Source organism: Anopheles merus, chromosome 3L, assembly GCF_017562075.2.
Source record: "Anopheles merus strain MAF chromosome 3L, AmerM5.1, whole genome shotgun sequence".
Lineage (NCBI taxonomy): Eukaryota > Metazoa > Arthropoda > Insecta > Diptera > Culicidae > Anopheles > Anopheles merus.
The window spans coordinates 25,036,235-25,050,922 of NC_054085.1; the positions used below are offsets into that span (position 1 = coordinate 25,036,235).

At 48.7% G+C, this 14,688-nt stretch overlaps 1 protein-coding gene across 1 annotated transcript in view; it reads left to right on the top strand.

The window, feature by feature from the left end:
* LOC121598569 (fat-like cadherin-related tumor suppressor homolog) overlaps positions 1 to 11,260 on the top strand; it is a 69,211-nt gene extending 57,951 nt beyond the window's left edge. The window contains exons 8-9 of the mRNA XM_041925590.1: positions 9,134 to 10,924; positions 11,020 to 11,260. Coding sequence (XP_041781524.1) covers positions 9,134 to 10,924; positions 11,020 to 11,178 — 1,950 coding nt within the window. The 3' untranslated portion in view covers positions 11,179 to 11,260. The remainder of the gene's footprint in view (positions 1 to 9,133; positions 10,925 to 11,019) is intronic.
* The last annotated feature ends 3,428 nt before the right edge of the window (positions 11,261 to 14,688 follow it).

Here is a 14,688-nt window from a genome sequence, read left to right on the forward strand (position 1 = left end):
ACAAATTTTATATCCCATCAGTGTCAGCTTAGCTTTCCTAGCAAACTATTTCCCGCATCCCCCGTCCGGAACGTTATTATCGTATGTGTGTGTGTGTGTGTGTGTGTGTGTGTGTGTGTGTGTGTGTGTGTGTGTGTGTGTGTGTGATGTCCCCTTCCATGAGGACCCTTTGCAACGAGGTTGCGATGGTAGCGAGGTTTTTAGAGCGGGACGCACGGTAACGCACGACTTCCAGTGGACGGTAACGACGTCCACACGACCACAAGAAGACATGAGCAACTCAAGGATCCGGTTACGGTCGGTAAAGTGCATGTATATAGTATCACAAACCACACACACCCACACGCACCGTAGTGAGGGACACTGGGGCTACTTAAGAAATTGTTGGGCAGGTGTCCTTTGCAATGTACACCGCCCAATGCTTGGACATTCCTGTGCGCCCTAGTTCTTCCGCGTACACTGATGACTTTCCATCGGTCGTGCTTGATTGGTTTTTCGTAGTAGTGCGCACTGCATTTGAAGGGAGGTTTTTTATTCTGTTACTTTGCCATCGGAAACACACTGACAATCGATGTGGTGTATGGTTCGGAAAATGCGTTTGGAATCCTTACCTAAAATACCGATTACAAACCGACCTGTGGTTTAGCGGACTTTGTGTGGATTCTTGTGGGTTTTTCTGTGGCAAGGTTTATCGTACAAGGATCGTTACGGTCCAACTCGTAGGTCTTCCTGCTCGGAATACTTGAGTAAATTACCTGGTACATGGTTCTCAGGAAGGGAGAGCAAAATCGTTATATTTTCCCATTAATTCTAACCTTATCCGAGTGCAGCAATGTTGAATCAGCGCGACAAAGCCATTGTTTGTGAAATTAATCCAGCAAATCAAGTGCACCGCGCACTGGCCGGTGATACAAAACGTTTCTGGCGTAGTGTGAAATTACTTCCCACTCTGGAGCCCACCTGTCAAACAAACGTCGGGGATGGAAGCAAATTAATTTCCCCATTTGTGTGACGTTCAGTCTGTGGGGGGGGGGACTGTTCGTTACATTTTCTATGATTGACAGCGCTCCCCTTCCGTACCACCGATCGATCTTCTTCGACGACCACAGCAAGCAAGCACGACCACCATATTGGCTCGGGCGAGACACCGAAATATGAAGCCGATTGTTTTTTTTATTATTTATGTGCCATTTTGATTGGACACACACACTCACAGACATCACATGTGTCACGCGATGCAGTGTCATCACACTGAGCCCTCAGCTTGACATAGAAGCGTGACTGTCAGTATGGCTTCCAGTTGGAAAAGCAAAAAAAAAAGACATACAATAGCAACTACACAGCCCCTAATCAAAACCACCACTGAAGCATCCAACATCCCACTATCTCTCTCTCTCTCTCTCTCTCTCTCTCTCTCTCTCTCTCTCTCTCTCTCTCTCTCTCTCTCTCTCTCTCTCTTTAATCACTTCCAATTAACGCAGCCATACTCAAATTACGGGCGTCAAATCTGCATCGATTAAACATTTATATTCAATCGGTCGGACGTTAGGGGAAAGGCACAGCACACCAGCACAAGGTTCAGATGGCATTGCGCAGCCATGTCGTAACACACACAAACACACACGCACGCCAATTCGTACCGCTTCTATCACCAACCGAGAGTGCTGCATTGTTGCTGCGTTGACATTTATTTCTATGACAGATTTACGGTTGACTGATTTGACCCCGCGCCCTTTCGACATCGCTCCTGCGCCCGATGGCGTCCGACGAAACGGTCAGTCACTGTCACTGTTTGCTGACGGTACGGTTTAGACGTCGGTGCCGGTGGTGATGGTGAGCCGTGGAGCTAGCATAGCGCGCCCAATTCACCCTTCATCATTATAATACGCTCGGCAGTCATTGTTTGGCTGGCCGGTTTGGTTCCGATTTGGCTGCAATCCTTCCAGCGACAGCGTAAAAACATGTAACATGATACGCATTCATGCTCAACTACTCACAGGCCCTCGTGTTGCAAACGGGTTGGACATTGTTGGCTTTAGTTTATGCTTACAATATTGTGTTGTTTGGCCGCGTGAATTCGATCGTTTAACCTTTCGCGTGAGTCATCGTTTGCTGGAGCGCGTATTGTAAGTACAGTGTAATCCACGCGCTGTGTGTTTACCTGATGAAATTAATCGCTACAACAACACAGTGAATAAGCACAGCGCATGCTGTTGTTTCGGTAGCCATGGGGTACCACCATGTATGCGAGTACTATTATGACGACAGGTAATTTTGTGCTTATTTTTTGTCTTTTTTGCCGAATCACCGAAACAAAAAATATGTTGTATCCTGGATATTGCAACTGAGTCCTCACTGCATCCAATTACACAGGCACTTGGGTTGAGATACTTTGACAAATTTACATAACATACTTTGACTACATTTATTTATTTATTTATTTATTCATTTATTTATTTCAATTAATTGCTCGGCCACGTTGGGTTACAGCAATAGTGATTACTGACTGTGTACAGTTATTCGGGAGTAAGAAGAGGCCGGAAGAGAGGTGGAAGGAGTTTATGGTACGGAAAAGGAGCGAAGACGGGATCGGTAGACAGGATAGGGTATGTTGAAATCGAACAGATCTCAAGTACTATTAAAAGACGACATAGCTCTTACAAAGGCTCATTGCGAGCAAAACGTGTACGACATATAGGTAACTGGAGACGAAAACGATAACGTAAGGTGCGACAAGGTGCATACAAATGTAAGCGCGACAGAAGGGAAGGAGTATCAATCGTATTAAGCAATATGCCAGCAACGAAAGAAGCCTGAGCGACCGAGAAGCGGTGCTCCAACTAGCTCCAATTAGGCAAGGCCTAATAGAGTGCATCTATCGTCATACGAAGCAAACGGAATAGAGTGATGACCCAGCTACCTACGAAATACAATCCTCGTAAAACGTCTCTGGATCCTCTCAATCCTTTGGAGCAGAGATTTTTGGACAGGACACCAGATGATGCAGGCATATTCCAGTACGGAACGGACCCAGCAATAAAGGGACTTGAGACAGAAAGGATCGCGAATTTCAGTGGACATGCGACAAATATATATAAATATATTTTATTTAAATTGAAAAAAAAAATCCAATGGGCATATGAAATTCTCAAACCATAAAGGTTTTTGCATAAAATAGAGATTGTTTTTCCACATCGATTGAAACATTCTATTAGATGACGTTTTCAATTGCCACCATAATGCTACCCTTTAATGAGATTCAAACATTTACATCAAAAACTGAATTCGATTCGCGGAATTTGTAAACTCAAATGCAATTTCCCCCCGTTTTTCCATGGCAGCCGTTCGCGTTAACCCGTATTTTCCTATTTATCTGAACATCCCTATCCTTCGTGGAAAACCATTCTAGACAGCGTTAGGCACAACCGAGCGACTCCTACCAACACTCAAGCACAACTATTTAATTCACTTTATCTTTCGCGATGCTGAAACAAACAGCGCCGGGTTTGTGCGTCTCCGTCTGACAATAAGTCAATTTATTCATTATTCAATCTCTCGAACGATGTATAAAGACAGCAACACTCACACACACACACACACTCTGAACCGGTTGCGCGTATGGATAGAACATGCCTGCGTCGGTATACCTTGCGCGTCCTTACCGTACGAGTGTGTCTCAAAAAGGCTGCTGATTAATTCAATTATGTCGATTCTTTGCTCGCGTGTCTTAAATCCAGCGAAGCGAGAAAGTACGCGAATGGGATTTGTGTCTACGTTGTTTATGCGGCATTTTTGCTTGCGTTTTGCGTGGCTTTACTCTTCCATTTCCTTGGCACATGTGTGTGTGCTGCACATACAGGCAAGAGCAGCGCATTTGAGTGGGTGCTTGGTGCTTGGTGTTCTGCCGAAGACCTTAATTAGGGTGCCATTCAGCGACTAGCGACTAATGGCCGTTCATTCAGTCATTATAAATGTGCTTGCTTTATTATCACACCGTAATTACCTGCACAAGTTCTGCTCGAAATGGTTTTTCGTGATGTAAGTCGTGTGACGTACGCCACAAATCAAGGTTGAGTTTGTATGTAAGTGGAGTTTATTGAAATAGACTTTAAATTTCTGTAAGAGAAAACTGGCCTGTTTAAATCCACCGTTATCATAACCGAATTTACACTACGCAAAATCCTCGATCGGGCTTTAAGCATTTGTCCCTGATCCTTAAATATTTACCCAACTGCTGGGGCAGTACAGAGCTCACCGCTGACAAATGTGGCACCGTTTTTTTGTTTGGTGCGCATAAGTTTGCCCCACGTCAATCTTGCCTCTAAGGCCACCCCGAAAAGAAATGTTAATCCCTAGGATGGACTGTTTCTGTACCGATAAAAAAGGAAGAAGACACGGCTAAAGCTAAATCGAATAAACCTTACCTAACCTAAGTTAACTTTTCATTTTTATTCCATTCAATGCGCATACTGTTGTGTGCCCTTCCCTTTTTTGCCTTCACCGAAGAGTCCGGCTTGAAAATTTGGGTTCCCTCTTGCTTTTTTTTTCTCCCTTCCTACCGCTACGTGTGTCGCCTTCATCAGTGTCAATCAAAATGAGGATTTGGCACGGAAAGGACCAATAAATTATGCATGAAAAATGACATGCTCCCGCCGGCTGTCCAAACGCGGTCAGCAGTTGCTGCTCGGTGGGCAGCAACAAAAACTGGAAGGATGTACAAGGAAATGTTGAAAGGTTTTTTCTTCTTAATGTTTTTTTGTTTGTTTGTTACGGACACCCCCCCCCCCCTACACGCACTGCTACAAGGGGGTAGTACGACGCATCATGCATCCTTGAGCGAGCATCTCGTTGACTTTTAAGCTAAGAGCTCCCGTATTTTTGAAGGCGCATAGAATATAGTCTTTAAAGCATTTTTCGACCATGCGAGGTAGCTTTGTAAAGAAAATACGGAGCTCGTCCTAAGGAGGGGAACTGCTTTTCATCCGTATCCCCTCCCTCCGTGTGTGCCGCCTGTTTGAAACACATTTTGAAAAGAAGCTTAGAATGAAAAGCTTTATTCAGCCTCATCCTGACTCCGGGACTCCGGGGCTGATGTGTTCGCGCAAAAGGTCGTGCTTTTATGTAGTAAATAAACTCTTTTTAACTGTCACTGCGTGACCCTTCCAGAAAATGCCAAATTACCATAAGCGTAAATCCTTTACAAATGCAATAAACATGGAAACGCTATGCTGAGTCTAATAAGGGTAAGCGGCATGGTTCCTAGAAGCAGAAAAAAAAACTATCCCAAAAGACTTAACCCTTATTTACAGCATTAAAAATGGTAAAAGTTTTCGCCTAGGTTATGTTAGCGAATGCCAATATTCACACTACCTTTAAGATGGTATTCGATAGCCACGACTATGAACGAGCTTGCAGATAGTACGAATGTTTTCATTGAATTATCCATTTTCCATCAAACGGATTATTCTTTAAAGTTTATTTAAGTGGATAAATTAGTCATAACAAACGAAAAGAAAAGGCTTGGCCATATTCTCATTATTCCCATATTATATTCCCATATTCATATTGCCATATTCTCAGATAAAAGGAAACCCGCTACTGATCACACCTTAGTAAGAACCCACTCATTCTCCACCCAGCATAAAATACTGCAATGTGGGTCAAGTTGCCATTTTCGCTAATGTTGCTTTTATATTCGTGCTCTCTCTCTCTGTATAAAATCCAATTGGGAAAACAATTTCAAGTACGACAACTTTACGAGGACAATAAATCGGAATTGCGCGAATACAACACCGCTCGCCAGGTGCAGAGGCTGCTCAAAATGCATTGGCTGTGGGAAAAAAAATTCGATGCATAGCGATAAAGGGGTCTCAAAGTCTGTCGACTTCGGGCGGTTTTTATTCGCACATCATTCCAAAGGTGGCAAAGTAGATGGATTCAATTGTCGCAAATAAAAAGCTTACCATATAAATAAGACAATATTTGAAAAGTATCCCATTCCCGATGCTCACAAGTGCCGGAATTGAAAAGCCCGAGGTCCCAGTAGTCCCCCGTGTCCGTCCGTCGGTGTGGCTCAAGCCGTTTGGCAAACGAGTGTAGAATGAAGTATGCAATTTCCCCCTCTTTTTTGAATCCGCACCGCTTACCTCGCGACGTGAGGGCGGTGGCACAATATGCATAGCACCCCCGGCGGAAAGCACACCCCGGTGCTGATCCCCGGGACGTGTGCAGAGTGTTCCATTACACACTCGTACCAACCCCGAGCCCAACCCAGTGAAATGATGTCACTTATGATTTTATGTTCGTCCGATGATGTGGCGCAAAGTGTCGCGGGAATCGTGGGCAGGGTGACATTTCACCGAAAAAGCCTTTAAGGTTCACACACGTTCACCGGGCGCCGTGAAGAATCACCAACCAACAGGAAATAACAAAAAAAACACGCAAGAAACCCCCTTAAGTACGTTCTCTCCCTTCCAGGACCTTCTGCAAACGCGCCGGAGAGAGTGCCGGAAGAATATGTTACGCCCGAAACGACCGCGTTCTAGCAGGGGAACGTGCGGAGAAACGTATTTGAGCGGCGCATACAAAAGCTATAAAAGGAAAATGCCTTGTCTCTCCGTGTCGTGTTGGTCGTGTTGAGGAAGTTTTCCGTCTTTTTTTCTCTCCTTCCATCTGTCTCTCTGTGCTGCGACACTTGTAGTCAGTTTTGAAAGATGTTCTGTACCCTTCGGAAAGGGAAGTACGATATAAACACGCGCAAATAGCATATTACTGGTGTACTCCGAAGGGTCGGTAAAGGAAGAAGATGATAGAAGCAAAGTCAACTCAATCCTGGAGAAAAGGCGTCGAATGTCAGGACGCTCTCCACACAACTCCCCGGGATATGAGTGTATCGTGCCCCGGTAACGACGATGATGACGAATGACTAGCCGGGGCTGGTTCGTTATCCACACTCCATCCGGGCAGTATAGGGGTAAACGGGGCAAAATGAGCACCCTTTAGTTAAGCATTATTTAGCAGCAAGCTTACAAGGGATTTCCAAGACACTTTCGAATGTGTGCACAATTATTCACCGCATCCAAGAATGTTTTTCAACAGCTGTCAAATTGTGCATTTGCTTCAACATGAAATTTCAGTTTCAACTCATGATTTTCAACACATAACAAAGAACTATCAATCTCAATCCAGCTTTAGTCTTGTTGAAAATCATGCTGAAGAAATGGAAAATTGGGATGGAAATGAAATATCAGATTATTGTGGATTAACATCTTCCAAGCAGTGAATAACAAAGTTTATATTTGAAAGTGACTTGGAAAACCATGTAAATTCCAAGGTTCAAAATGTATTCATTGGAGTGTTCTATGAACATCATGTAAGTGTTATGATCCGTAATTAAAAAATTACAAAAATTATAAAAATATAAATAAGTTTTTATCGGAATCAATTCCGGCTAGCTCCAAAGTTTTCTGGAATCGATTCTGGATAATAGGAATCGGAATTGACTCCAAAATTGGTTCCGGAATTGGTTCCAGAATCGCCCCCGGAATTGGAATCGGCTCCGGAATTGGAATCGGATCTGGAATTGGAATCGGCTCTGGAATTGGAATCGGCTCTGGAATTGGAATCGGCTCCGGAATTGGAATCGGCACCGAAACTGGTTCCGGAATCGGCTTCGGAATCGAAATCGGCTCTGGAATTGAAATTGGCTCCGAAATCAGAATCGGCTTCGAAACGGAGTCGGTTTCGGGATGGAGATGAAGAATTTGATGAAGGATAGACGTTTGGGTCCAAAGATGCTACGTATGCTACGATGGCCGCAAATAATCAAAATTTCTTTTAAACGATTCATTCTCATGGAGATTTCCGGACTGATTTTGCTTCTGAAACTTCTTGTTTCAATTAAAGAATTGATTCTCATTCCGCAGCTAATTCCAATTCCGGAGTCAATTCTAATTCCGTTACCGGAACAAATTGCGATTCTCAGGTCCGGAGTCGATTCTGATTACGGACCCGATTCCGATCGCGGCATCGATTCCGGAGTTGACTACGGAATTGGCTCCGAAATCGACCCCATAGTCGACTCCAGGATCGGCTCCAAAAACGACTCTCGAATCGAAACCAGCTCTGGAATTGATTCCGAAAACGGAATCGGGCTGGTCCTCATTTCATGAAACGTGCGCAAAAGCTTTGACCATTACCCAAGCGCTGTTGTTGTGGCCCATATTTCCCCAGTTTTCAGGTTATGTACCAATTTTAAATCATAGATTAGTGGGGATCATGTAATCAATGTAAGAACGATCATGGTTTGTGGGAATTTCAAAAGAATATTCATTAAACTGCTTCAGATGACCATATTGCCCCGCTTTCCCCTATGTACGTCGTCAGCAGATTGGATCCATGCATGCATATATGTACCCAAAACAGTGTAGAGTGTAGAGTAAGATTGTACCAACCGAGCTAGACAACGGCGACACAAAAAAATCCCTCTTTTCCTATGCACAAACATGCACACGCTGGGTGTTAAATCTTCGCACGGGGACGATATATTGTTTCGTCGTTGTATTCTCATACCGCGAGCATATTGAGGTGGCAGAATGGAAAAAGGGGCGGGAGAAATTGACTCGAGTTGAGCAAGCGACCCGGCGAGTAGTGCGAGTGTGGGATAAATTCTATTACGCTGAAATGTTTGCTATTTGTTTGCGAATGGAATACGCTTTCCGATATGGTGTCAGCGACACAGGCTAACCCCGCTCCCAAGGGTGGCATCTTGTATGCGAATTGACTGGCGCAAAAACAAACAGGATATGAAAGAGAATGTATCAATTTAGAAGCGCAATTTGCTTCTACTCGACGGGTTTCATGCTAAAGTGCCGAGACAAGGGGCGTCCATCGTTTGCCAGAGCAGAGTGGTATGACAACATCAAAGGGAAATGGCACAATTCTGTGCCTCAAAAGTTAATGAACCACGTTAACGTAGCTATTTTTAGAAAGTAGTCTAGCTAGCGTAAATGAAGCCTTTATTAATGTAATGCTTATGCGTTTGTGCTTTGATTTCCCCTGCAGCACAACCGCTTTCAACCATTCCCAACCCGCTCACTAATGCGCCTTTTCATTATCTTTCGGTCCCATGCAGGTACTGGCGACGGATCAGGATATCGGCGAAAACGGTCGCGTCACGTACTCGATCAAGCCGGGCCGCGGGAAGGCGAAAAAGTTCCGCATCGATCCGGACACGGGCGTGATCTACGCGGCCCGCACGTTCGAGATCGACACCGAGTACGATCTGCTGGTGCGGGCGGAGGACCACGGCGTGCCGAAGCGCTCCCAGCAGGCGCGCGTCGTCGTGGCCGTCGTCGGTGTGCCGCTCGAGTCGGAGAACGCACCGGTGGTGAAGACGGGCGACCAGCACGTGGAGGTGACGGAGAGCGATGCGCCCGGCTACCTGGTGACGCTGATCCAGGCGTCCGACGCCGACGGCGAGCAGGTCTGGTACGACATCGTGGGCGGCGACGAGCGGCACGAGTTCTACATCGGGCGGGACAATGGGAACGTGCTGCTGGCGAAGTATCTGGACTGGGAGCGGCAGCGCGAGTACAACATCACGATCAGCATCTCGGACGGGGTGCACATGGTGTACACGCAGCTGTACGTGTCGGTGATCGACATTAACGACCACCGGCCCGAGTTCACCGAGTCGGTGTACCGGGTGGACATTTCGGAGAACATCGAGGAGGGCATGGAGGTGCTGCAGCTGCACGCGACGGACGAGGACGAGGACAAGAAGCTGTTCTACAGCTTGCACGCGGCGAGGGATCCGGTATCGCTGAAGCTGTTCCGGGTGGACTCCGTCACCGGGAGCATCGTGATGGCGCACCGGCTCGATCGGGAAACGCTCGCCGAGCACGTGCTGATAGTGATTGTGAAGGATCAGGGCACGCCGGCGAAGCGCAACTACGCCACCGTCATCATTACCGTGCACGATCACAACGACCACGCGCCCGAGTTCACGACGAAGATCGTGCAGGGGAAGGTGTACGAGACGGCAGCGGTCGGGACGCAGGTGGTGCAGGTGTACGCGATCGATCGGGACGTGGGCGACAATGCGCAGATCGCGTACACGATCGTGAGCGGCAACATTGGCAACGTGTTCGGCATCGATCCGAGCATGGGCGTGATCAGTGTGGCGAAGCAGCTCGACATCAGCACGCTGTCCGAGTACATGCTGCAGGTGAAGGCGACCGACGGTGGGAAGCCGCCGCTTTCCTCCCAGATCCCGGTGCACATCATGATCGGCATGGCGGACAACGCGCCGCCCCGCTTCATCTCGGACGATCCGGCGGCGGAAATCTACGAAAACCAACCGATCGGCACGTTCGTCATCCACCTGGAGGCACGCAGCACCTCGTCGCTGCTGTTCCAGATCATCGGCGGCAACGTGGGCGACATGTTCTTCATCAACCCGTCGACCGGCGTCATCACGACGAAGGACCAGCTCGACTACGAGCACAACAAGTTCTACAATTTGACGGTGCGCGCCACGAACATGGCATCGGCGTCGGCCACCTGCTCGGTCACCATTAACGTGCTGGACCGCAACGACAACGTGCCGTACTTCGAGCAGCAGGTGTACTGGGGCGAGGTGTCGGAGGCGGCCCCGATCGGGTCGCTCGTGCTGACGCTGTCGGAGGCACTGGCGCCGAACGGCAGTGCGATAACGGGCAACCATAATCATCTCGTGAACGCTTCGCTGCCGCTCGTGATCCGGGCGCGGGACGACGATTCCGGCCTGAATGCGCTGCTCCACTACGACATCCTGGATATGCTGCCGCGCAGGTACTTCCACATCGACTCGAGCACCGGCGCGATCAAGACGATCATGTTCCTGGACCACGAAAAGATCCCGTTCTTCAGCTTTCACGTCAAGGTAAGTGGCTCGCGGTGCGGAGAAGTGTCTTTTTTTTATTGAAACGTGTACTATATTGCTTGTTTCGTTCGTTCTCTTTTGCCACAATTGCTTAGGTAACTGATCTCGGTAAGCCACGGCTGACGTCGGAACTGACCGCGGAAGTGCGCATCAACATCACGGACGTGAACGACTGTGCGCCCACGTTCAGCCAGAGCGAGTACAACGTGACGCTGCTGCTGCCGACCTACGCAACGTGGCCGTGCTGCAAGTGAACGCGACCGACGAGGACAGCTCGGAAAACTCCACCCTCCGGTACGACATCATCGAGGGCAACCGGGACGGTGTGTTCGCCATCGATGCACCACCGGCATCATCACGACGCGGGACGTCGAAAGCATCGGCCCCGCCTACCGTCTCGCGGTGCGCGTCTCGGACGGCAAGTTCGCGAAGGTGGCGCAGGTGCACGTGAACGTCGAGACGTCCGAAAACTCGGGCCTCATCTTCCAGCGCCCGACGTACGAGGGTTCGATCATGGAGAACAGCACGAAGATCAGCACCGTCGCGGTGGTGAACGTGCTCGGCTCGACGCTGAACGAGCACATCGAGTTTGCCATCCTCAACCCGACCGACATGTTCCAGATCGGGCTAACGTCCGGCGCGATCCAGACGACGGGCCGCAAGTTCGATCGGGAGGTGCGCGACAACTACGAGCTCATCGTGGAGGCCCGCTCCCAGCAGCCGGACCGGGAGAAGCCGCGCGTCGCCCACGTCATCGTGAACGTGACGATACTGGACATCAACGACAACTGTCCGATGTTTGTGAACCTGCCGTACTACGCGGTCGTGTCGGTGGACGATCCGCGCGGCTCCGTCATCACCAAGGTGCACGCGCTCGACCTGGACAGCTTCGAGAACGGGGAGGTGCGGTACGAGATGAAGCGCGGCCACGGCGAGCTGTTCAAGGTGGGACCGCAAGACGGGCGAGGTGACGCTGAAGCAGACGCTCGAGGGCCACAACCGCGACTACGAGCTGCTGATATCGGCGTACGACGGCGGCATCACACCCTGCTCGACGGACGTTACCGTACACGTGAAGGTAAGAAATGGGTTTGCTTCTCACTCGTTGTTTTTTTCTTCTTCTTTTCATCACGCCGGAAGCATCCGCGTTCGAGCTCGGCGAGTCGGTTCAATCGGTCCATTCATGCGATGCCTTCCTTGGGAAGAGGCAAACCCGTAATAAATCAGGAATTTTTCAAGAGGAACCTATTACCGTTCTTCAGCCACGGTATCGGCATTCAGTGTGTGTGTGTGTGTTTCACCGAACAAACCCATCCCGGCCGGATCTCCGGAAGCGATGGGGTACGACGGGTGGCCATCCCATCCCTTTGTTTGAGGTTTACTGTTACTTTTATCGCTCGTCCTTTTTCTCATCCCAATCTCCTTCTGTCAAGAGGTTCTTTCAGTTAGAATAACATTTGTTGCAACACACCGCACACGCATGCCCCCCTGTGTTTGGGTTGTTTTGGGGGTTCGTCTCCTAACCTTCCCGGCGTGATACGAGCTTCATGAATCATGGACGTGTTCACACGTCCCATTGGCTGGAACGGATGGACGACGGAACAATCCTTTTTTTTTTTTTTTTTTGGTGGAGAGAAGGGTGTGTACATCCATTCAACATCTCATCCTGCTCCAGCTGCTTATCATCGCCCGGAGAGCTCCCTCGGCATTTTGGGCAGCGACCTTTCATCAGGTCGGAAACGATCTACCGTTGGAAGCATCCGTGCACGAAACAGAGCACCCGATGGTATGGCTCCCATATGTCTTCGTGTAACAGACTACTTGACTACGTACAAAAACAACCAAACGGTATGCAATAAGCGTTAAGGTAAACAACGGGGCCAAGCAGGTAGAGCAGGATCCGCACGGAAGGATACGAAACATTTTGTTCGCTTTTGATTGAATGCAGTCATTAATCAGGTATATCCTGCCTATATGCCGTGCCGAGCTGCATTAGCCCCGAGGTGTCTCTCCCGCCCTCCTTGCCAGGCTGGTTTAGCTCCATTTGGGCGGCAATTGGCCATCGAACGATACGGCCCCGTCGGCACTAGATTTCTCACCCTTTTTTCTTCTCGCCGGGCGGTCCGTTTTGTACATCGCGGGAAGCTTTTTTTTTTTTTTTACTTCACCACCCGGTGGCGGCACAATCGGACAAATTTATCACAACAGGATTAGGGTCAGCAGCGCATTTTCCCTTGCCAGGTGGAACTGCGGTGTTGCGCGGTTGCGATGGTGTATTTGTTCGTGATTTGTTTCCCAGGAAGTGTCTATTTTGTACGTGCCGGAAGTTGGTTCATCGCTCGGAGCGAAAAGGCGCATTTTACTTATTAATTTTGATAGCCCATTTTTCTGTGCCAGCCACAGAACTGGGTCACTCGGGCAAACATTCGGGCCTTTCGGGAGCTGTGTGCATTTCAAAAACCGTTCAATTTAGCATTATCTTCTGCGCTGAATGATTACCCCCCCCCCCCCCCCCCCCCCCATTTGCATATCATTTGCATTTGGCGGTCGGGCCTGATTAAAACGTGCCATCTGGTAAGCTCTAGCCTCACCTAAATTTGTGCTCATTTTTCTTTTTTTTGTGTCTGTCCCACATACCCACATGCCCCATCATATAGTCTCTTTAGAAAGCGCTCACCTGAGGCAATGCTGGTTTTCTCTCTCTCTCCGTTCTGGAACGTCTCACCTGACCCAGCTTACGGTTTCGATCATTGAATTCAGCTTAAACATGCTCTAAGCCGACGTTCGATTGAATCGTTCGTCGGACGGTTGGCCACAGCTCGCGGGCAGTACCTGCTAGATGCACCACAGCCACATTCTCATTCTCGATTTTCTTCCTCTCTCCTCCCCTCGGCACAGGTGATAGATAAATCGATGCCGGTGTTCAGCAAGCAGTTCTACTCGGACACGGTTGCGGAAAACATCGAGCTGCATTCGCCACTGTCGGTTGCCATCCAGGGACGGAGAGCCCGCTCGGCCGGAAGCTGATCTACAGCATCGTGAAGGGCAACGAGATGGAGGAGTTGCCGTCGATTTCAACACGGGTAAGTCACGCAAGCACGCCCTGCGGTAGAGACACAGTTTTCTCTCCAGTTTTTGTGTGCTCTATTTTCTTTCTTAACAGCAATATAGTGAAACCGTACTCCCCCCTCAGCTCAAACTGTCATCCGATAAATTAGTATTGAGAACCCACACCAGAAGCTATGTGGGCTCAATCTCCTCCCTTTCGCTCTAGAGTCTGTTCTTTCCATCCGCTACTGTGGTGCAAAAGTTTTGGTCCTTCGAACCGGATTCGGTTCCCGTGGTTGATGCTAGAAGAAGCTTTTTCTTTTGGTTAGCCACTATTCTCTACTCGGACGTTCTGAGCAGCATGGGGCATGGGGCGGTGGTTACCACCCACTGCCGAAAGTGATAGAAGACCTCAAACAGCACACACCACATACACACAGACACACGGATGCAGGCATAGAAAAATATTGCTCCTGTGTTCTGTTCCTCACTTTCTCATTCGCCGAGTCCGGTTTCGGTGGACGGAAACCAATGCACCGTGTAGGGGTTGCAAACAGTTCCAGAGAATTAATTTCCTTGACGTTCGGGAGGATACGGTACCGGTCAGACCGGCCTTGGTAGACCATTCGTGCTTCGTCACTTTCACGTTTTATGTGATATTTTTCTTTCCGGCTGGCGATTTTTTGTCCGCCTCTGCTTCGCTCTCCGTCTCTCAA